The 25,047-nt window shown below is 39.7% G+C and overlaps 1 protein-coding gene across 1 annotated transcript; it reads left to right on the top strand.

Moving 5' to 3' along the window:
* The first annotated feature begins 5,673 nt into the window (after positions 1-5,673).
* On the top strand, positions 5,674-7,287 carry LOC114306276 (phospholipase A1-IIgamma). Its single transcript, XM_082888920.1, is given in 4 exon segments — positions 5,674-5,883; positions 5,885-5,968; positions 5,971-6,294; positions 6,580-7,287. Coding segments are annotated over 4 exon segments (1,302 nt in total). The 5' UTR covers positions 5,674-5,697.
* The last annotated feature ends 17,760 nt before the right edge of the window (positions 7,288-25,047 follow it).

Here is a 25,047-nt window from a genome sequence, read left to right as displayed (position 1 = left end):
CACAAAGCGAGCGTGTGATAGATACACAAAGGGTGAACACAAAGTGTGATAGATGCACTATGTGAGCAGAGTATGATAGATACACTAAAGGTGAACACAAAGTGTGACAGATGCACTATGTGAACAGAGTATGATAGATACACTAAAGGTGAACACAAACTGCGATAGATGCACTATGTGAACAAGTGTGATGGATACACAAAAGGTGAACACAAAGTGTGATAGATGCACTAAGTGAACAAGTGTGATGGATACACTAAAGGTGAACACAAAGTGTGATAGATGCACTAAGCGAACAAGTGTGATGGATACACAAAAGGTGAACACAAAGTGTGATAGATGCACTAAGTGAACAAAGTCTGATAGATACACTAAAGGTGAACACAAAGTGTGATAGATGCACTGAGTGAACAAAGTATGATTGATATACTAAATGTGAACACGAAGTGTGATAGATGCACTTAGTGAACAGAGTATGATTGATATACTAAAGATAATGAAGTGAATATGTGTATGATAGATACACAAAATAAGGATGTGTGTGATAGATACAGAAAATGAGAATATGTGTGATAGATACAGAAAATGAGAATGTGTGTGATAGATACAGAAAATGAGAATGTGTGTGATAGATGCACAGAATGTGTGTGATAGATACACAAAATGAGAATGTGTGTGATAGATACACAATGAATGAAGTGTGAGAGTGTACTTGATACACTAAGTGAATGATTTTAAACGAAACTTCTTTGAATGAACCGTACATACAATATCGTGCATGAATGAGAAAGAAACTTCATAGATACAATGCAATACAATGCATGATGCTTAAGGAAAGCAATAAATGGACAAAGCAGCGCTTTAGAAAGCACCTCATGTGGTGAGTGCCGGTGAACCGCTCGTCTCCGATGAGGATCTTCCCTTGTGCTCTTCGAACACTTACCTTCAACTTACAGTACAAAGGCCCTGAAATGCTGACAAGGGTTCTTCACGTAGAACACTTTGGATGCTGCCTTTTTTCCTGATCATATTCACAACTTTCACTATTCTCCAACGGGGTGACAGACTAGATTGGTTCAGTATTCAAAATTGAGGTGCATACACACTATCTCAACCTATGGGGCTTCCATACAGATTTCAAGCCAAGGACACGCCTCTGGGTATTTAAACCAAACTTTAGTCTCGGAAATCCCAAACCTTTGCATTCTAGGCAACAGCCATTCGAACTCTAGTTTCCTCCGTCGCAGTTGGTCTCCTAGGAACTCATTGCGAACACATCCAAGATGCCTTTGGCAGGGAATGGTACTCAGGGAGAGCACTTTTGATCGCCATTCTAGCTTGAAGCAGACTTGATCTTGAGCTTGAGGTAGAGGCACACCCATACGTCGGAGCATTGGCAAGACCTGAAGAGGTACACACGGAATACAATCACAGCACGTGTCGAAGTCGAAACACACTAAGATGCTTTGATTTTCCTTCTTTTCTTTTGCTTTGCAGTCTGGAACCCATATAGCCTCAGATAGGTCCTAGTTTTATTGTTCCCACATGACCCGGGTTGAACCTTGCGGTTTTTGAAAGAACAAAATCTTGTTTTACACAAATGTGGAGAACGGCATGGCACTCTGAGCACAAAACGATCCATTTTTGAAATTAAAATGAGAAAAGGGTTCTCAACCGGGTATTGAGCCTACAACTGACCACAGTAAAAGGAAAGACTCAACAACGGAAAACAAAAGGTAGACAACCTAAACACGTCGAGACACACTTGAAACGACTCAAAACAAGAATCGAGACAAACAAAACAAAAGATACGACACTCAGACATGCACAGGGAGCCTGTTTCTCTGGGTATTGTTTCCCACCCTCTCTCATTTGTCATTCTCACGAATGCAAAGGACTGATCCTAAGGCATCAAATGCCACTCTACCAAAGCATGGCAAGGGATGAAGTATGGCATACAAACACACATGACACAGCTCTGAAATGGCATAAAAGATGATCCCGAATCATGCGAATATATCACACAATGCATGCTAGATGGCCCGGGTACCGAAACTAGTGAAGCGGGTTACACTATAGGTACACAAAGCAATGCACCAATAGTAAAACCAACCCTAAACAGACCCTAGGCAGGTCTGAAATAATGGGGAAATGGCCTAAAATGATGGCTCGGAATGCAAAGAAATGGAGCTCATTCAATGGTCAGTAAACGACGCATACAAGCCCGTCTCTCAAATGCATTTAAAGAGTAAAAAACATGGGAATATGGCATTCACATAAGCTCTAAAATATGATGTATAATGGCCCCAAACAAGAAAACATCTCAGTATATGCATGTAGTGGACCTCAAAACTCAAAGCTAAGCATGGACATTGAACTACAAGCATGCAAAACAAGTATCGTTCGACCATGAGACCCAAAAATAGAGCTAAGGCAGTCCAAAATATGCACAAAATCAGTTTAAGGCATGGCCAAAAAGTGCTAAAATCAAGGGTCAACAAAGCATGCAAAGAAAGCTAGTGAACCATGAGTTGTGCTACAACTATATGAAGCATATGAGAGCTCACCAAACCAGCCAAAAACGGAAGTATGCCATGCCAAAATATGTCCAAAAATCCACTGAAACTCAGTCAATGCATGCAAGAATGATAGGCTCCTTTGGAAGGCCATGCAAGGGGTTATTCTACACATGTATGATGGACATACAAAATTGCAAAACCACCTCTGGAAAGAGGTTATGAGGGTCTTAAAACCCACCAAAAAGGTCCTGAAATTAGTCTAGGAAGCATGCAAGTGAAAGCCCTTTTGAAAGGCCTTGAATAGGATTGTTCTACACATGCATAATAGACACTTTATATGGAAAAATGGGCTCTGGAAAGATCCTATGTAGACCTTAAAACTCACCAAATAGGGCCTGAAATAGGGCTTTGAAACATCAAGTAGGAGCCCCTTTGGAAGGCCAACAAAGCTAGTAAACAAATCAAGGGGTGAGAGGGTCACCCCTCTCTGATTTTAGGGCTCAAAAACATATGTTAGCCACTGAAAATCCACTAGATTTCAGTGGCTAAAAGGCCAAACCAAGGTCAACACAAATGCTCTAATGCATAGCCCTAAACATGAGGAAATGAAGCATGCAAAGGGGAAGATGACCCCAAACAGAAAAAATTTCTTAAACAAACATGTTTATAAGCTCAAAACAAAACTTTTTTCAGTTTATGATAAAACCCATAAATGCTTGCAAATAAGGCTAAAGAATGAAGCAAAATAAAGCTACAAAGAGGGAAATGGTGACTTACCCTTGTAGCCCAGTAATGCAGCAAGCTCTGGAATGAGAAAGTGAGCCCTCAACCTCTGAAAAACAGCTCCAAGGTACTTAGGATGGTAGTGGAGGTGTTGTGCTTGAAGGTGTAGTGCAAATGGGGCCAAGAACTTCAACCTTTGAAGCTAATGAGAGAGATACAAGAAGATGTGTATGCATGAGAACAAAATTCTGAACCCTAGCAATGGAAGAGGGCCTTTCCCTTTATAGAGGAGAAGGTCTAAAGCTTCTCCAAGAAGCTTAAAACCAAGCTCAAGCATCCTCCATACACGTGTATGGAGGATGCATTCTGAGGCTTCCAGCTGGCACAACTGGCTTTAACTCAATGAGACAAAAAAGCAAAAAGAGTCAACCCTCAAAGGTGGTCGGCCTACCCATATTGGTGGTCTCCCAGGTGAATGCAACTCAGTGGTGGTATGGGAGACCATAAATTGTGGCCCAAAAGTGAGGGAGACCAGCTCTCTAACAAGAAAAATCGGGCGACCGGGGAAAGGTGGTCTCTAAGAAGATAAGGTGGTCTCCCACCATACTACCACCTTTCTAACAATGAAACTAGGGTCCATGCCAAAAATGAACCCTAACCGATGCAAAACGAGGGTTCGGGGTTCAAAACGCGCAGCCGAAAGCCCCGAAAACTGCTGTTAAGCGCCGGAAGTGGCGCGCGACCCCGAAGGTGGTCTCCCGGGCCACAGTGTCCCTCTAGAGAGAGGAAACAACGTGTGTGTGAAAAACTGGAGCAAACGGAGGTAGTTAAGCGGTCCCGAACCGAGGTGCGCGGCCAACGGCTCCGAAAATCGAAAACTGGTCTCCAAACGGGAAAAATGGTCTACGACCACGAAACGTAGCCTACGGCCACTGAGAGATGGTCTACGAGACCTCTCCCTCTCTTCGGGAAGAGAAAAATAGAGAAAACAGGACCTAATTTGCAAATCGAGACAAAACACAAAAGAGCCCCGAAGTTCGGAGGCAAGGCTCTCAGCCGAGACTCCGCAACCTCATAACTAGCACAATATGCGTCATCACCGAGCGCTCAATCGGTGGCGTCTGAGTCTTAAGGTTGGTCAAAAATGGGGTGTCTACAACTGTAAATCTCTACGAGGTTGGGTCAGATCATTGTAAGTTTTTCATTCTAATTATTGAAATTATGAAATTATTCTTCATTTAGTTGTTATTTGCTAAATTCTCCTAAACAAGCCACCAGTAAAAGTTCTCTTCATTAAGGCTGAAAGAACTAAAACACAATCGCCTGATAATTGGTTGGCAATTAATTTTCTGTAAGGACTGATTGATCCTTTCTGGCACGCTTCAAATTACAATACCAACCTTCGAAAGTCAAAAAAGCTAACAAATACAAAAAGACAAAAACTGATGGCATGTTGTAATGGTATATACATACTAATTAGTCACTAATTTTTTTTACCCCTAGAGATAAATGTAGCAAAATCTACATTAATAAACGAATGTAGAACGTTGCCACTATATTTAATGATAAAAAAATAGATAACGATTCCCTGCCATTGTTTCTTATAGTTAGTGGTCCTAATCTAATGACTCAAATTTAAAATTAAAATAACACTAATATTAAACACCTTAAAATTACTTTAACTTTAAACATAAACAATTGGATAATAAGTGTAAGACCATTCTAGAGAGATCTATTGCAAAGAATTTAAATCCCAAAAGAAAAAATAGAAAGAAATCTATTGATATATAACCTTTTCTATATTTTTATTTATTTTTTGATGGGCAAAAGTAAATGGTTAGTAGTTAAGTTAGTACCTTGGGGGAGTTGACACTCACACCTATACACCTTGTAAGAAAATCTTGCCTTCTCATTCTAGTGGAACCCAAAGGTCTCTCTCTTAAAAGAGACTTGGTGCCAAAGGACAAGCTAACTAGGTTAGAGCCCTTTGATTTTCTATATTTTTTTTTTTGTCAACAAAGATAAAATGGATAAGCACACATGTGCGTGCATATTACCAAATAAATTTGAACAAGTATAACATAGTCCAGGTCTACCTTAAGTTAATTACCAAACACATTCCTACGCGTAATTCAAAGAAATCAAACTCATTACGACTGAGCCAAACAAATTATTGTTCTATTTTTTACTCAAACTATTTATCCAATTGCTGAATGGATTGAATCATCCAAGCAGCCTCCTTATTGAATACATGAGATGGTCATTTTGACAAGAATCTATTAACCAAACAGTCATGCATTGAGACTAGACTTACCAAACAGTCAATGCAACCAAACGCAGTGTAGCATGGTACCTCTCAAGCACACTATATAAAGCTTGCAGCACAAGCACATTGAGTATAACTTTCATATAAACAAACTGATATACAAATTGGTTTAGTGAGAAAAATAGAAATATGATGGACACCAATAGCAACATTGCTAAAAGATGGAGGGTTCTAAGCGGTGAAGAAAACTGGAAGGGCCTACTAGACTCTCTAAATATTGATCTTTGGGGGTATATCATTCACTATGGAGAAATGACTCAAGCAACTTACGACAACTTCATCTCTGATAAGTTGTCAAAATATGTAGGAAGCAGCCAGCAGGTATGCAAAGACAGACCTCTTTGCTAAATTGGGTCTAGATCCGTCGAGGTATCGCGTGACTAAATATTTGTACGCAACACAACATCATCAACCCCAGTCATCGATGCATTCATCTTGAAGTCTCTATCAAGGGAGGCATGGAGCAAAGAATCGAATTGGATGGGATATGTCGCTGTGGCCACAGACGAAGGGGTGGCTAAGCTGAGGAGGAGAGACATTGTGGTTGCCTGGAGAGGAACACACCAGGCCTTGGAATGGGTTAATGATTTGCAAATTCTTCTCGTTTCACCTTCAAAGATACTTGGAGAGCAAGATGATGATACTAAGGTGCATCAGGGATTTTACTCTATCTACACTTCAAATGATCCAAGATCACCATTCACCAAGACTAGTGCTAGAGACCAGGTAATTTTGATAAACTATTTACATATAAGCTTATACTTCTTAAGTAAGGAAAAACATACCCAACCTAAAAAAGTTGATCAAAAAATGAATCATATATAGATTCAAACTTTGTGTGATGTGAGCACACTAAGAAGACGTCTAGTGCACGGCGCTTCATTTTTTCAGATAACTTTTTCGGGCTTCCTAACATTGTAGTTCAAGAAAAGATAGTACATAGTAAGTTCTTAATTTGCAGAACAATGCCAAAACTAATATTGTTGTTTCATCATTTATAATATATTTTAGGTTCTTGAAAAGGTCAGAAGGCTTGTTGAAGAATACCAAAATGAAGATATCAGCATAACTGTAGTTGGTCACAGTTTGGGTGCAGTAATTGCAACCCTAAATGCATTTGACATAGCTGCCAACGGATTGAACATTCCTAGAAACCAGCCAGACAAGGCGTGTCCTGTGACTGCCCTTGTGTTTGCTAGCCCAAGAGTTGGTGATTCAGACTTCAAAAAGGTCTTGTCTGGGCTCAAAAATCTCTGTGTTCTACGTGTTCGTAATGCCCTAGATATTGTTCCAAAGGTTCCATTCATAAGCTACAAAAACGTGGGTGAAAAATTAGCAATTGACACTATGAAGTCGGAGTACTTGAAGAAATGTGGAACTCTGAAAAGTTGGCATAACTTGGAAGCTTACCTACATGGTGTTGGAGGTACACAAGGATCAAAAGGAGGGTTCAAGTTGGAAATTGATCGGGATATTGCGCTTGTTAACAAATTGGTGGATGCTTTAAAGGATGAATATTTAATACCAACTTCATGGCGGGTTGAAAAGAACAAGGTCATGGTTCAACAAGCGGACGTCACTTGGAAGTTGATGGACCATGAACCAGATCATCTCAAAGATGATTTTTTGAACTCTTGGAAATTGACGGACTATAAGCCAGATCATCAAGATGATGATTTCTCAATCTTTACTAAGGCTGAGAAAATTATGAAAGCTTAAGCTCTACTACTATGTAGTTGAAGTTGTTTCTATGCTCTTAAGTAAATGTTTCCTTAAATTAAGTTTTATTAACCTAGTTATGAGTGTATGTTGGAATCCTGTTTAGAGGTTTAAGTTTTGGTTTTGATAGTGTTGTCAGGATTTCCTCTGAGGTTTGCTTGTAGCTCTTTAGGTCTTTGCCTTGAACTATCTTGCATACTTTGTTCTTTTTTCTTTTTTCCTTTTTTGTGGTAATAAATCTCACTTGGCCCAAAGAAAAAAGTTGGTGGTGGGTAAGTTACATTAATCCAATGGACCTGATCATATTTAACCAATCTTATCTGTTTGGTGTTGTGTTTTTCTTTTCTCTTTTTTATTTTTTGAAAACATAAATAACTTCTTTGGAATTTTTTTTTTTTTTTTTTTGTGAAATTTCCTGTATCATACTTATTCTCGAGCAAAAGTGCTACCTCCATTTTAATTAGCAATTTAGGCATGCAAGGCACTTGTATGAAACACATGTAACTGAACTTCATTAAGGACATCCAAGTATTGCATCCCATATATATGTGTGTGTGTGCGTGTGTGTGTGTGTGTGTTTTTTTTTTTATTGGTGCAAAGAAAAGTTTATTGATGCAAAACAATGTAGTAAAATTCATGGGTTGTTAAAATTTAATTAAAGAAAAGAAACCAATAATGAAGAATTTAAGAACATCATGCACATCGCTACACGTAAGGGGGAGGGAGTTTCCGCTAGCTCCTAGCTCCTCTTTGTTGATGTAATTTATCATACTTTGTATGTTTTTATCAATAAAACTTTCTTTTGCTGATTAAAAAAAAAAACATATGGGGGAGGGAAAGGCAAAGTCGTGGCTAGGCATGGGAGGAATGCCCGATCGTTGGGCTAGTTGAAAAAAGTGACCTCTAAAATGGAAAATTTATTTTTTTTAACTAAAATTTTTAAAAAAATTAAATTCAAATTGTTGTTGGAGAGATGTTCTTAGTCATGAACTAAACGATGCAAATTTGGCCGTCACAGATAGTTTTGCCGGTGGACTACTTGTTGTCACCACTTTTTGCGAAGTTAATTTCGGTTTTTAGCGACGGAGTTTAGTTGTAGGTAATTAGACCAAAAAAATATTTTTAGCGATGAATACAATTGATTTTCACTGAAACTAACAATTGCAATGATGTGAAATCGTTACTATCTAATTTAAAAGTATAGTGATTAGAGAAATGAAAATTTTATTATTTATTAAAATGGGAGGCACACATATTGTGTGCTAAGAAAAAATACTTGTAACCACTTTGTAATTCAAAAGATATGATCTTTTTATATAAATAATAATAATTGACTTTATTGAAAATCTTGTTCTAAGAGGTGTTTATAGGTCAGTTTGGTTTGATTTGATACTAAATCTGGCACCAATCCAATCTGAGTGGTTTCAAATTTTTAAATTCAGAACTAAACCAATCATGTACTAGAACTAACTCAAACCAACCCAATGTAGCTTTGGTTGGTTAGGTTTAAAATCAAGTTCCATTATATTAAAAATAATTGAATAGATCAATAATAAATAATTAAATAAATAAATCTTTAACATTGAAACATTTTTTTTAGATCGGTAAAAGAAAAGTTTATTAATTACTTCAATGAAAAACAAAGATACAATCAATCAATAAATAAATAAATAAATAAAGAGGATGCAAAGAGCATCAAAACTGACAAACTAATTCCAACCAAGTTTGCATTTGAGAGAGAGCCTCAATCATAAGATTGCATGCCACCAAGTTGGTAAGGAACCAACCCAAGCTGAAACACTGCACACTGGAAGCATTTAAACATAATATAAATAAAACGTAAAATATTATTTAAAACTTGAAAATCAAAATAAAATAGTTTAAGTAAATTATATTTAAAAAAAATAATCATTAACTTTGAGACACATATAACCTAGGTTTTGCAGACAAGTCCACAAATCTGTGGTGAAGCAAGCTCTTTGGATTGAGCTACTAGTCAATACATTTTTCAATGTTTGTTTCTCACTGCCGTACAATTCCAAGTAATCTCTTGGTATGGTCAATCATGACAATAATTTGAATTTTGGTTACATAACGCTGCAAAAGTGCTCAAATCTTTCAATATAATTATATATATATATATATATGTATGTTCAGTAATCGGGTTGGTTTGATTTAAGTAAGTCCTAAACCAAGAACCAACCTAAACCTATACGTTTGACAATTTGAAGATCTAGAACCAAACCAGTGAATTCAAAAACCAACCCAACCCATCCCAACCCAAGAGATCAATTTAATTTAGTCCTTCGGTTCACTGGATAATTTGAATATCCTAATTCATAATACAAAAATTTTCGTATCTATCCATATATCATGGTCTTTTAAATGGTTAAAAGCAAAATCGTAAATTGTAGCTTTTGCAATATAAAAGCACACACATTTCATCAATACCAAATTGGTTTCTCCCTTGTTAGTTATTAGCAGGGATGTAAATTTGGCTCACTGGCCCATGACCCATCTAAAGGTGGCTAGCGGCCCGGTGCTGCCCAACCTGGCTAGGCTTGGCCAGGCCTGGGGCCATGCCCTACCTGAGGCACTGGGCCCTCTGTTTTGAAGTCCAGCCCGGCCAGTGAGCCCGGTCTGCAGTCCGACCTAATTGGCCCGAAAAATAAATTTTTAATAATATTTATCTATTTTATTTCATAATATAAATTTTTATAATATTTTATTTCATTTTGAAATAAATATATTTCATTAAATATTATCTATTTAATTTAATGATTGTAATATTTCGTTACATTTTGATATATATATATAAAATTATTCATTGCATTTCAATTTTTTTTTTCCCCCAAAGAAAGACTATGTATGCACCTTATAACTAAATTAGAAAATGATATAATTTTATGCTTTTTGAGTTATAATTACAAAACATAACTAAATATTTCACTAATTATAACTGTAATAATGTCATAACTTAAGAAAAAAATTAATCATAACTAAAGTACAAAACAACATAACTTGATACCTAGCCATAACTATATAAAAAAAAAAATAGTCATAACTAAACATCACACGAGACACAACCAAATAGCTCTCATAAATCATAACTGAAACAATGTCATAACAAAATAAAAAAATTACGTAATTTCATACTTTTTTAGTCATAACTAAAAAAGCATAAGTCGTAATAACTAAATGTCACATGAAATATAACTAAATATCTCATCAATCATAACTAAAATACTTTAGTACAAATTTTCTTTTCTTTTCTTTTTTATCCCTCATAAATAATCTATATATAATGTTTATTAATTATTTTTTGCCAAAAAACAGGCCCGCTTGGCTCGGCTTGTAGCTTGAGCCCAGGCCTATGGCCCAATCCCCAAACCCATTTTGAGTGGGCTTGGGCGTGGGTTTGGGCCTGAGCCTAGATTTTTTCAATGCAAGCTGGCCTGACCCAACCCTAATATCGGTGGGAACTCGCATGGCCCTACAGTGGGCTAACCTAAGCTTAGGTCCTGGTGAGATGAGCCAGTTGGATCGGGCAAAATTTTCCCCCTTAGTTATTAGGTAGACCGGTCAAGATCTCTTAAAAAAATTTATTGAATACAAAACTAAAATTTAAAAAAAAATTAAAATGTTTTAGTATATTTTGATATTTTGTTGTATTTAGTGAATGTTTAAAGATTTTTTATACAAATTTCATACTTATTAAGTATATCTAAATTAAGTTGATCTAAAAGGTGAAAGAAATTGATTAAAATGTTAAAAAAAATCACTAAAAAAATGGATTAAAAACTCAAAAAACTATTTTTGAAAATTCTAAACTAAACAAAGTTTTATGATACCATATTAAGTGGCCATATTTGTTTTGCTCCAAGTGGTGGATTGGATTAGTAATATAATAAGGCCATGTTTGTACGTTAGACAGAATAAGAAGGGATTGTAATGCAATAGGCTATTGTTATTTGAATAAATAACTTCTTGATTATTTAGTCGGTAATGATGTGAATCCCATATTTATTTTGTCATAAGATTAAATATCTTGTAATGACTTTTTTTTTATCAGTAAAAAAAGAACTTTATTGATGAAGCAAAAAACTAATACATCAATAAAGGAAAAAGAGGATGAGTGCAAAAAGCATCATAGCGAACCAAATTAATCCCAACTAGGTTGGCACCATTAGGATCACCTAATCATATATTAGCACATCATCAAGAGTTGGTGAGGAACCAACCACAAACACCCAAAACAACCTCACCTATGTAAAATCTAACCAAGCCTAATACAAACCAGACAACCCAAAACTAGCAAACAACAATACAACAGGACAACAACAATAATAACAGCTGTAGCAGCCTAAAAAAAATCATTCCTCCACAAACAAGCAGCAAACCCAATCAATAGGAATGGGCCTCAAATCAAAAACATCAGCAACAGCACAAATTAACCACCACAGAGTATATACTCATTTTCACCAAATAGAACCAGCATCATTAACAAAATAGCATCAGTAGCCAACATACCTTACAACTTCACCACCAGCTTTACACTTCTGTACTGAACAACAGCCAACCACAGCATCTACACTTTTGTACTGAATAGCAGCCACCAAACCTTGCAGCTTCACCACCAGCTCCCAAGCCTCACATCATAGCCCTTGCTGCCCCAGGATCAGCAGCAGAGCCCAACTATCAACCCCACCCAACTAACAACATCAATAGCATAGCAACAAAACTCTACCATCATCATAGCTAACAGCGTCAACAGCATCACAACACCATAAACAGCAACAAAACAAAGCAGAGCATATCAGCCTCTCAGCAGCCCATGATACAATACATATCAGTAGATCCCACTGAATTTCGTAGCCCTTTAATTTGGTAAGGATCCAAAACCACTCTGCCATATGAGCCAAACCACAAAGCAAACAATCTTCACCACTCAAACAGCAGCCTTACAACACATATCAGTGTAAAACAAAATAAAAAACAGACTTCACCTCTCAAACAACAGCATCATAACACCAACATCAACACCAGTAAACAAACTTCACCTCAGACACTGTCTAATCTGTTGCAAATTCTCCACCACATCATGAACAGGGTATTGCAACTCACTAGTACTCCCTTTGATCCACATGGTAACTCTAATCTTAATTAACTCATGGACTTCCTCCAAAAGATGATGTTTTCCATTGAATATGCAGTCATTACACATATTCCAAATAGACCAAAAAACAGCAAATGGAATTGCATTCCATATTTTATTTTCCAACTTACCCCATTTGATTCCTCTTCACCAATCCATCACACCTTTAGCATTAGCAGGTACCACCCATTGCATACCCCACCAATTCAGGATATTTGTCCAAACCCTCCAAGAGAACTAGCACTATAATAAAACATGACAATCAATTTCAACACCACATCCGCAAAAAACACACTTTGTGCTATCATCCTGACTGAGATAAGCCACCCTTTGAAGAAAATCTCTTGTTTTAATCCTACCCTTCCAAACAAGCCGGCCAAAAAATTTCACTTTTGGTGGGAAAATATTATTCCAGATCCACTTTGTAAACCCTAACCCTTGACCCACATCATTCCTACTATAAGTTGAGTTCACAGTCAATACACCTGCGGATGAAGCACTCCAAACCATAGAAGCCATTCTATCTGATAAGATGGGCTCAAGAGAAGAAAGATATGATCTAAATCTTCCCACTTCATCCTCCTCCCAAGCCCTCAGACATCTCTTAAAATTAAAGGACCACCCAGCTGCTAAACTTCTCCTATCCAACATCTGTTTAATGGTGACCTCTTTATCTGCTGATAGGTCATAAATTCTGGGAAATTCATCCTTTAAGCACCTATCAGATGCCCATGGATCCTCCCAAAAACTAACCCGCAACCCATTTCCCACTTTAATTATAGAATTATTCAAAAAAAAGCTCCATAGATTGGGGCTGCTATGTTCCAGATTAAGTATATCTCCCCCAATTTTTGAGCACGGGGCACCATTAGCCAAGAATGGTCTCCATCTCCCACCAAAGCTGCCATACATACTAATCACAATATCTTTCCATAATGTCGTATCTTCAGTACCATATCTCCACCACCATTTAGTTAGAAGACACTCATTAAAATCCTTCAACCTTTTAATACCCACCCCTCCCAAACCTTTCTTCATTGTAACCTCCTCCCACTTTACCAAATAAAGCTTCTTTTTAACTTCCGAACCCCCCCCCCCAACAAGAATCTGGCTTGAATTTTATCAATCTGTTTAGCCACACCAACAGGTACTTTAAATAAGGAAAGGTAGTAAACTGGTAATGAGGATAGCACTTATTTGATTAGAGTTAACCTACCCCCATAAGGAAGTAGCTTTCTCTTCCAAGAAACAAGCTTAGATTTAAACTTATTGATCACAGGCAACCATATACTCCTCCTCTTTGGGCTAGCACCAAGTGGTAGACCAAGATACATGAATGGCAACTTTTTACTTTGACAATTTAATTTCTCATCAAAATCAGCCAGAACCTCCTCCTGTACTCCAACCCCACAGACATGACTTTTGTAAGAATTTATCCTCAATCCAGACAACACTTCAAAGCATCTTAGAATTCTTTTCATATTCAAAATTTCCTGCTCCTCTGCCTTACAAAACACTACTGTATCATTTGCAAACTGCAAGTGTGTGACATTAGTTTCCTTATGACCTATAATAGCTCCTTTAATCAACCCCAATGCTTTAGCCCTTTGAAATAACATATTCAACCTTTCAGCCACGATATTAAAGAGAAAATGTGACATTGGATCCCTTTGTCTGAGTCCTTTTTCAGGACTAAATTCAGCAGTGGGCAAGCCATTAACAAGAATTGAAACTCTAAAAGATTGTAAGCATTCCTTAGTCCACCTGATCCATTTATTCTGAACACCAAAGTTTGATATCATGGAAAAAAGGCACTCCATGTTTATAGTGTCATAGGCTTTTTCAAAGTCTAATTTTAGAATCACCCCCTTCTGTTTTTTCTTCTTCCACCAATCCACAACTTTATTTGCTATTAACACCCCATCCAATATGTTCCTTCCACCGATGAAAGCCGATTATGATTCTCCAACTATTTTGGGAAACACCTTTTTTAGCCTAGAAGCTAGGACCTTAGAAAGAATCTTGTATAAAGAACCAATAAGGCTAATTGGTCTATAATCAGAAATACCATCTGGGCACACTTTCTTAGGAATCAGAGTTATAAAAGAGCTGTTGATGCCTTTAGCCAAACACCGATTATCATAGAATTCGTCAAAGAACTTCAAGATGTCCTTTTTAAACACCCTCCAGCATTTTTGAAAACAAGACAAGTTAAAGCCATCTGGACCCGGCGCTTTATTACCATCACTCTCCTTCACAGCTCTACATATTTCCTTTTTTGAGAATGGTGTAACTAACCCAGCGGAGTCCATATCCTGGCCAATGGATCTAAAAATACCTTCAAGCTTAGGCCTAGATATCCAATCCTCTGAGAATCTCCTTCTGAAATGATTAGGCACCTCCTGCTTAACCCTAAGTGGATCCTCACAAAGCTCCTCATCCACCTCAATTGAGTTCAACAAATTCTTGTTCTGCCTACTGGTAGCAACAATATGAAAAAAAATCTTATATTTTTGTCCCCATTTAAACACCAGTTCACTCTAGACTTCTGTCTCCACATCCACTCCTCTCTCATACTTAGTGACCATACCTCCTTACGAACCTCTCTTCTTCTATTAATTTCAACCTCTTCAATACTTCTGGATTCAGCCACTAGGTCCATGGCTTGAAGTTCCTCCTCTGCTGCTTTTAAAGCGAAAGTGACATTTCCAAAGACCTCCATATTCCACTTTTTCAACACTGATCGAAGCTCCTTAAGTTTATTCATTATGACAAAACCTGCCCAACTAGTAAATGTAGACTCCTCCCAAGATTTCTTTACAATAGTTTCAAATTTAGGATGAAGAGTCCAAGCATTGAGGAATCGAAACGGCCTTAGACCCCAATCCCTACCATCATCTTGCAATAACAGAGGGCAATGATCCGATACCCTTCTTTCTAGCCCCTATAATTTTAAGTTAGTCCAACTCAACCATTCACTTGACATTAGTGCTCTATCAATCCTACTCTGCCTTTCTCCTTCATTAGCATTACACCATGTGAATTGTCGTCCCATCATGGGTAAATCAATGAGCTCCAAATTTTCAATGAACTGATTAAATTCCTTCATCCCTTTATTTCTTCTTGAACGCCCCCTTCTTTCCCCAAGATTTCTTATTTCATTGAAATCACTAATTATACACCAGGGGCTGCGAAGCATAAGTTTTAACCTACTTAGAACACTCCAAATTTACCTCTCTCATTCACTTCGTTTGGTGCATGAACATTAACAATAACATAATTGAAATCTGGCAAAAAAGTACCTGAAAGTATAATACATTGCCTTGTACTACAGTACTGAGAAAGTCTAAACACATATGGCTTCCAAATACATAACAGCCCCCCTACCCTCCCTTCGGCATCGACAACTATATACTCCAACTCATCATCAGAACAAAGAGACTTGAGGAATATCGATGAAACATCAGATTTCTTTGTCTCCTGGAAGCAAGCAAAATCAATTTTCCTTTCCTTAAGTAAAGACTTGACCTTCCTCCTCTTTTCGGCTTTACCCAAACCCCTTGCATTCCATGATAAAAGCTTCATTAATCCACTTTGCAACACACCATGAAGCCCCAATTGCTTAGCAAATCAGTTCGACAAACTATTCACCACAGGAATTTTTGCATTCTTGGGTAATGCCCTTTCTTTATCATTGACTTCCATATCCTTTTCTTTTTTAATCACTTCCTCTTCCTTTCCACCAAAACATATACCTAGTGCTTTGCCCATACTAATTGTTGCTTCTGCCTCCTCTTGTATCGCCTTGTCAACATTAGAAAGCCTTCCATTAAGCTCTGGCAAAGCTTTCGACCCAGGCAGATGTAGACGTCCCCGAACGCCCCCGGGAGGAACGAGCTCCCGTTCCGTTCATTTTGGGGTCACTACAGCTCAGGACTCTCAAATTTGTCACGGTTCTAAGTCTGAACCAAAGAGTCCAAATCCGGCAAATTGTTTTGAGAAAAACAGATTTTTAGAAAAGAAGTGCCAAACATGGACTGCTTTGCCAGATACAGAGTCGCCACCAAAATGTTTTTTAATGGGAAATTTAGGAAACCCTGACTCGGTGCCAAAGGCCACGTGTCCGTCATCACCAAAGTTGCCTCGGCTCGGGAACTTGGGTACGATTGGGGAAGGTCACTTCCTGAGCACCCCCGCTCGCCCGATCAAAGATCGGCCTCTACTAACCATGATATCTATTTTTGAAAACTTTGCGTGTTCTTATTCCGGTTATTAGCCTAGGTTACTATGTTATGCGCACAGCATACAAGTATAGACTGGGTCGCCTGAATTGGAACAAAACATTTCATGTTTGTTTTTGTTTGAAAATGGTTTGATGGTGCTACTCGCAAGTAGGCTAAGTCGTGGATTTGCCACCCTCGGGTGGGCTTAGAAAACAATGGTTTTGCCACTATCTAGTGGGCTTAAAACTCACAGTCAATGATTTGTTCCAATTTAAACAACCCAACCTTAACCCACAGGCATTCAGGCAGTTATATCACATAAGCATATTGCCTCATGGTAAGCATGCTATTCATGGCAGCACTCACACGTATGCAAGGATGCTAAAGCATAAAACTCACCAAGTACTCCAAGCCAAAACAAAGACTACATTAGAAATCATGCATGATCCTAAGTATACAGAAATGCCTAATGCAACACATGCAAAAATGCAACTATAGCAGGCTCGACTATTCTAAACATGGCATATGAAATGCTTCAGCTAACATGTATTCAATTTAGAATTGAAATACAAATGCAGTTAGTATGATGCGCCGAGCCCGGTGCATGCAAAACAAATGAATGAATGCAAACATGCTATCATACTGTATGCTAATTGAAATATGCCCTAATCTAACCATCATAAGCAGGTAAATAAAAGGGAAGAAAGACGTGGGGTTGGAAGACATACAACACATACACGCATACTTATTACAGTTGTACCCTCGCGCGGAGGTTCCAAATAAATATACAGACCCGAATAAAAGAATATTACACTCCAAATAATACAGTCCGAATAATATACAAATTCCTAATTAATTAATCAAATTAACTAAGAAAGCTGTAAAACTGGCGTGCAAGCCAGGGACTGCCTTGCTTCTGATGAATGATGTATGTTTGGGCTGCCTTGCGCGGAAATCACTGGGATGCCCCAATTAGTCTCTGTTTACACCTTTTCTTGAAATGCGCGCCAGACTCCGAAAAGTTGCTGATTCTTCATTTTGCTGCAACAGAGAGCAAGAAAGGGGCATAACAATGTATTTTCACAAATATATGCATACCTCGATCCTCGTGCCACCAATCACGCATATCGAGGCATGATGGCCGAGGAGTCGAATTGCACAATTTAATATGGGGTGAATGCACATAAAAACACAACAAGACCTAACTCCATCATGGATGATCCGGAGTGTCGGTGATTGGGGAATTGAGATATGTTCCGTCACTCGGAGTACGAAACATACCTCGTTTCCCGTGCCCGGGCTAACTCCTACCCCGAACCCGATGCAATATGCATGATATGCATGAATGCAACTAAGATACAGCCTAGCATGCACAATGCTATGAAAATGAGATGTCTCAAAATGCGTGCACACGGTCACGCAAACCGAGGAAACTGACTGAATGCGATCTAAGATACAACCTAGTATGCACTATGCTGTAAAAAAGAGATGCCTCGAAATGCATGCGCACGGGCACGCAAACCGAAAAAATGACATACGCAATGCAAATGACATGGAAATGTGATATGGGCTTACACTAACATGAGAGAGCCTCAGCCACACTCACATAAGTGGCCGATGGATGAAAATGAAGTGCCTCAAAACGCGTTCACACGGGCACGCAAACCGAGGCAATGGCATACGCGATGCATTATGGCTAAAATGGCATATAGAATGCAACATGGACTTATACTAACATGAGAGAGCCTCAGCCACACTCACATAAGAGGCCGATGGATGAAAATGAAGTGCCTCGAAATGCGTGCACAAGGGCACGCAAACCGAGGCAATGGCATATGCAATGCACTATGGCTAAAATGGCATATAGAATGCAACATGGACTTATACTAACATGAGAGAGCCTCAGCCACACTCACATAAGAGGCCGATGGATGAAAATGAAGTGCCTCGAAATGCGTGCACAAGGGCACGCAAACCGAGGCAATGGCATATGCAATGCACTATGGCTAAAATGGCATATAGAATGCAACATGGACTTATACTAACATGAGAGAGCATCAGCCACACTCACATAAGAGGCCGATGGATGAAAATGAAGTGCCTCGAAATGCGTGCACACGGGCACGCAAACCGAGGCAATGGCATATGCAATGCAATAGCATGGAAAATGATATGCAAACATGCTAATGAAATTTCAGCACTGAAATGTGGGGGAAAACAGCCCCGAAATGAGGCGAAAGTACACCCAATGCATGGAATCTCTCCCGAAATGCAAAATTAGGCACATAGAATGAACTACAGCTATACAAAGCATGCACAATTGGTACATGGAATGAAAAGGCAGAAGCAAGGCAGCCCCAAAGTAAGAATTTTGCCAGTACAAATCATGGCCAAACAGCAAGCATAAATAGGGAAAAACTAGTATGCAAAAATGGCCCTAAATATGAGATTATGAAGCAACTCACAGCTGCTGACTCCAAACAGGTTAGGGCCCTTCAACAACATTGAAGAGGGGCCAAAAATAAGCCACTTTACAGAACTGTAAAAACCTCAAAAACAAACATAGATATGGCTAAGCTCTCTTATGCAAGAAATGGGCCAAAAGATGGCCAAAGCACAAAGTATACTAAATATCCATCAAACAGCCAAAGGCCCTTAATGAAACATGACGAATGGGCCAAAATAAGACTATTTTCAGTTCTGTAAAATGACCAAAAATGGAAGCATAATGGGCTGCCAAAGCATGCAAAAATGGGGACCAAAGAGGGGATATAACATGAAGTGGCACATGGAGGTCCCAAACACTGATGAGCCCTTCTTCAATGTTGAAGAGGAGCTCAAAATAAGACTATTTTTTTAGTTCTGTAAAACGCCCAAAAATGGAAGCATAATGGGCTGCCAAAGCATGCAAGAAAACAGCATTCAAGGAAGATATTGAAGCAAGTGCAAGATGGGGGGCTCAAACAGGGTTGAGTCCTTAAGAAAAAGTGAAAAAGAGCTCAAAAGAAGGCCACTTTCAGTTAGGGCTGGAGCTCAAAACAGTAAGCATATATGGCAAAGAAATGTTGCAAAAATAAGCTCAAAAAGGGGGAAATGGTACTCACCCTTGAAGACCAACACTTTTGTTGCTTCTTGGACCAGATTTGATGACTCTAAGCTGCTGGAATCCCTTCCTTTGCTGCTGGAATGGAGTCGTGATGGTAGAGCTTGAAGATGATGAAGAAAATGGAGCCAAAACTTGAAGGAAATGGAGTGATATGTATGTATATCCTCAAGCCAATTCTTGTAACCCTTTCTCTTGAGTTGGGAGGCCAGCAATATAGGCAAGAGAGGGAGAGAAGAGTCTAGGCAAAAGTGGAGGGAAATGAGGCTTCTTTTCCCTCCAAAAGGGTCCCCCGGATATAGATATTTTCGAGGGAAAACGAAGGCACAGCTGGAATGCACTCAACCTGAAGAAGCAGGCCGGCCTGACATTTTGGCTGCAGGTGGCCGGCCGGCCAATTCCCCTAGCCGGCCGGCTAGGTCAAAGGGAAAAAAGTGGCCGGCCACCCCCTAGGATGAAGCCCCAGAAGTTAGCTTTCCAATGGCGCAAACCTTGCATTAAAATTCCTTCTGTAGAAAAAGTTATGCCCCTTTCCGTGAAGCCGCGCAGATTCGGTCCAACCAGACTTCAACCAACCACATCTCCCCCCCCCCCGGACTTGGACTTGGGAGATTCTTGAGTGAAAAATGAAGCCCCGGAAGTAATCTTTCCAATGGTGGTGGCCTCATATCTTAATTCCTCTTGTGCAAAGAGTTACGCCCGTTTCGGTGAAGCTGCGCAAATTTTTCTCCTTCCCAGATTCATGTTGAACCACTTTTGACCAAAAAGAAGTTGGCTTTTCAGAAAAATTGCTGGCCTCCCACCCTCCTACAAGCTTTCTAACAGTGAAAATAAGGTCTCCACCAAAAATGAGCCCAAACCGATGCAAAATGAAGGTTCGGGGGCCAAAACGTGCAGCCCGAGGCCCCGAAAACTGGCTGTTAGGCACCGAGAGTGGTGTTCGACCACGAAGTGGGTCTCTCAGACCTCAGTGTCCCTCAAAAGGGAGTAAAAAGGAAGTATGCCAAAAATCAGAGCAAACGGAGATGGTTAAGCGGTCTCGAACCGAGGCACACGGCCAACGGTCCCGAAAAACGGGAAACCGGACTCCGAAATGGGCAAAATGGCCTATAGCCACAAAATGTAGCCCACGGCTGCTGAGAGATGGTCTACGGGACCTCTCCCTCCCCTCAGGAAAAGAAACAGGGAAAACCAAGTCTGGTTCACAAACCGAGGCAAGGCACAGAAGAGGATTCAGAAATCCGGAGGCAGGGCTCACGGCCGCGACTCTGAGACTTCTGAACGAGCACATTATGCAACATCACCAAGCGCCCAATTGGTGACATCTGAGTCTTAAGGTCGGTCAAAAATGGGGTGTCTACAGTTGCCCCTCTTTGACAGAACTCGGAAGTCACAAGTGACGGGAGTGAATGTCAAAGCCCAGAGACGACCCATTTTTGACAAGGCCGAAGACTTAGACAAACATACAAGATAAACAGAGATGTGCCCGCAGGCATGCCTGCAGGCAAAGGGGGCAAAGTGCAAAATGATATGCAAGAAGATTTTGAAGATTGGACTTATACGCTACGCGAAGCCGGTTTTGAAAGTTGGACTTATACGCTACGCGAAGCCGGTTATCACTCATGATCATGCAAAGAGAGCTGTAATGAAGCAAATATGCGACAATTTTAAGCAAGTGAATACAAATCTAACTACATTTCATGCAGAAAGGATGAAAGAAAATTATGTAATTCTCACTGCGTCTCACGCGGAGAAGGCTAAAAGCGACTACCGAGAAAACCCGGAGTCTTACACACAACATCTCTCTGCGTATCACACATAGGAGAGGAAGAAGGTAAACCTCTCAGCGTATCACACGCAAAAGAGGGAAGGTAAACTTCTCAGCGTATCACACGCAAGGGAAGAAAGGCAAATTCCTCAGCATATCACACGCAAGAGAAAACCTCTCAGCATATCACATGCAAGAGAGAAAAGGGAGATTTCTCAGCGTATCACATGCAAGAGAAAACCTCTCAGCATATCACATGCAAGAGAGAAAAGGAAAACTTCTCAGCGTATCACACGCAAGAGAAAACCTCTCAGCATATCACATGCAAGGGAGGAAAGATAAATTTCTCAGCGTATCACACGCAAGAGAAAACCTCTCAGCATATCACATGCAAGAGAGAAAAGGTAAATTTCTCAGCGTATCACACGCAAGAGAAAACCTCTCAGCATATCACATGCAAGAGAGGAAAGACAAATTTCTCAGCGTATCACACACAAGAGAAAACCTCTCAGCATATCACATGCAAGAGAGGAAAGATAAATTTCTCAGCGTATCACACGCAAGAGAAAACCTCTCAGCATATCACATGCAAGAGAGAAAAGACAAATTTCTCAGCGTATCACACGCAAGAGAAAACCTCTCAGCATATCACATGCAAGAGAGGAAAGATAAATTTCTCAGCGTATCACACGCAAGAGAAAACCTCTCAGCATATCACATGCAAGAGAGAAAAGACAAAATTCTCAGCGTATCACACGCAAGAGAAAACCTCTCAGCATATCACATGCAAGAGAGGAAAGATAAATTTCTCAGCGTATCACACGCAAGAGAAAACCTCTCAGCATATCACATGCAAGAGAGAAAAGGGATGAATGAACACCGGAACTCATCCGAATGTTCGAAACCAAAGATGCCCTAACGCATCGCATGCGAGAGGAGAAAAGACGACAATTGTAAGTGAAAGGTGCATAACGACGCAGGTGAAGTGTACATAACAATGCAACGAGTGAGCATAACAATGCTAGATAGATGTGCATAACAATGCAACGAATGAGCATAACAATGCTAGATAGATGCGCATAACAATGCAAGGAATGAGCATAACAATGCTAGATAGATGTGCATAACAATGCAAGGAATGAGCATAACAATGCTAGATAGATGTGCATAATAATGCAATGAATGAGCATAACAATGCTAGATAGATGTGCATAACAATGCAATGAATGAGCATAACAATGCTAGATAGATGTGCATAACAATGCAAGGAATGAGCATAACAATGCTAGATAGATGTGCATAACAATGCAACGAATGAGCATAACAATGCTAGATAGATGCGCATAACAATGCAAGGAATGAGCATAACAATGCTAGATAGATGGGCATAACAATGCAATGAATGAGCATAACAATGCTAGATAGATGCGCATAACAATGCAAGGAATGAGCATAACAATGCAAGATAGATGCGCATAACAATGGAAGGAATGAGCATAACAATGCTAGATAGATATGCATAACAATGCAACGAATGAGCATAACAATGCCAGATAGATGTGCATAACAATGCAATGAATGAGCATAACAATGCCAGTGGAACGCGCGTGACAACACCCGTTTGAAACAAAAATACCGAATAAGGGAATACAAGCCCTAAGTAGACCAAATTCCAAACGCAACCTCCGATTTACCTCTCGGAGGGGTCACGATATATTCCAAAAAGGATACACCTCGTGCATGCCGACTGACGATGAGCTACACATCTAAGACATGAGTTGAAAATTCCGCAGAAACATTTTGAGTTGAAAAGAGTGGGTTCTCCTTGCACTTTCTTGATTGTACTTCCAAACCGCAGTTACTACCTTTCCTTCCTGGCCATGTTCACAACTTTCCCTATTCTCTAACGGGGTGACAGACTAGGTTGATTCAGTATCCAGAATCGAGGCGCATTCACATGCTATCTCAATCTATGGGGCTGCCATACAGATTTCAAGTCGAGGATACACCCCTGGGTATTTAAACCAGACTTTAGTCTCGGAAATCCCGAACCTTTGCGTTCTGGGCAATAGCCGTTCGAACTCTAGTTTCCACCGTCGCAGTTGGTCTCCTAGGAACTCATTGCAAACACAGCCAAGATGTATCTGGCAGGGGGCTGGTTTTCTGAGGGAGCACTTTGATTACCATTTTGGCACTGAAGTAGGCTTGAGTTTGAGCTTGAGGTAGAGGCGCACTCATACTTCGGAGCTTTGGCAAGGCTTGAATGGGTACACACGGAATGTAGTCTTGGAACTTACTGAAGTTGAAACAAACTCAGATACCCGACATTTCCTCTTTTGCTTTTGCTTTGCAGTCCAGAACCATATATAGCTTCAGATAGATCCTGGTTCTACTGTTCTGACGTGACTTGGGTTGAACCCTGCGGTTTTATGAAAGAACGAATCTTGTTTTGCGCAGATGTGGAGAACGGCACGGCACTCGGAGCGCAAAACGATTTTATTTTGGAATTGATAAATGAGCTCTTGACCGGGTATCGAGCCTACGACTGAACACAGCAAGACAACTCAACAACGAAAGACAAAAAGGTAAACAACCTAAACACAACGAGACACGCTCGGGACAACTCAAAGCAGGAATCGAGACAAACAAAACAAAAGACACGACACACAGACGTATCATAAAGACGACAGACCTCTCAGATCGCGAGGAGCCAGTTTCTCCGGATATTGTTTCCCACCCTTTCTCATTTGTGATTCTCACATCACTCGGCCCTCATGTCCGGATTTTCTCACAAAACCCTTTTTCCTCACTTTTTCTCTCAGCGCACATCTCTCTATTCTTCAATCTCTCATTTTTCATCCCTCCCCTGGGTGGTTGATGGATAAACAGCAAATTATGGGCTCGTGCCCCTAGCATTCTGCTGGATTCTCTTTCTTCCACTCACAGCTAGTGAATTCCTCCCACAGAAAGGTTGCGCTACAACTGGGTGTGTAGCAAGTCTGCAGCTAACATCAGTTGATGATGCTTTGCTGGGGAGTTTGGACGTGATAAGATCTGTCCAGATGATGGAGTGGAATATCTTGCCCCATTCTAGTTCGTGCTTCGCACTTTGCATGATACCTCGTTGCTTGGAGGATGTGAGAGCTTTCTGCCCTTTGTTGTGCCCTTTTCTGGCGAATACGGTGCCCTTTCCGACAAGTAGAGCGCCCTTTCTGGCAAGTATTTTGACAAAGGGGAAAAGACAAAACACCTGACTCAACTGTGCCCCTAGTTCATCATTTTGACCATTTTTTATTTTTCTTTCTACTAAAACAGTTTTGACCAACATGAGAGTTAGATTAACGCGCTTGTTCGATTTTTTGATTTAAAATCATGCAAGTTGGGCTATGAGCACTGAGAGTTTTCCTTTTTTGGGTCCGAGAAATGGTCCAGTTTTGAAAAATGGAGTACTTTTCGAGAAGATTAGTCAACCTCAGTAAAAATTCTCAAAAACTATTTTTGCAAACGACCA

The sequence above is a fragment of the Camellia sinensis genome, chromosome 9 (assembly GCF_055761805.1).
Source record: "Camellia sinensis isolate YWXY chromosome 9, ASM5576180v1, whole genome shotgun sequence".
Lineage (NCBI taxonomy): Eukaryota > Viridiplantae > Streptophyta > Magnoliopsida > Ericales > Theaceae > Camellia > Camellia sinensis.
Note: the sequence above shows the minus strand (reverse complement) of the source record. Positions and strands in the feature narration are given on the sequence as shown.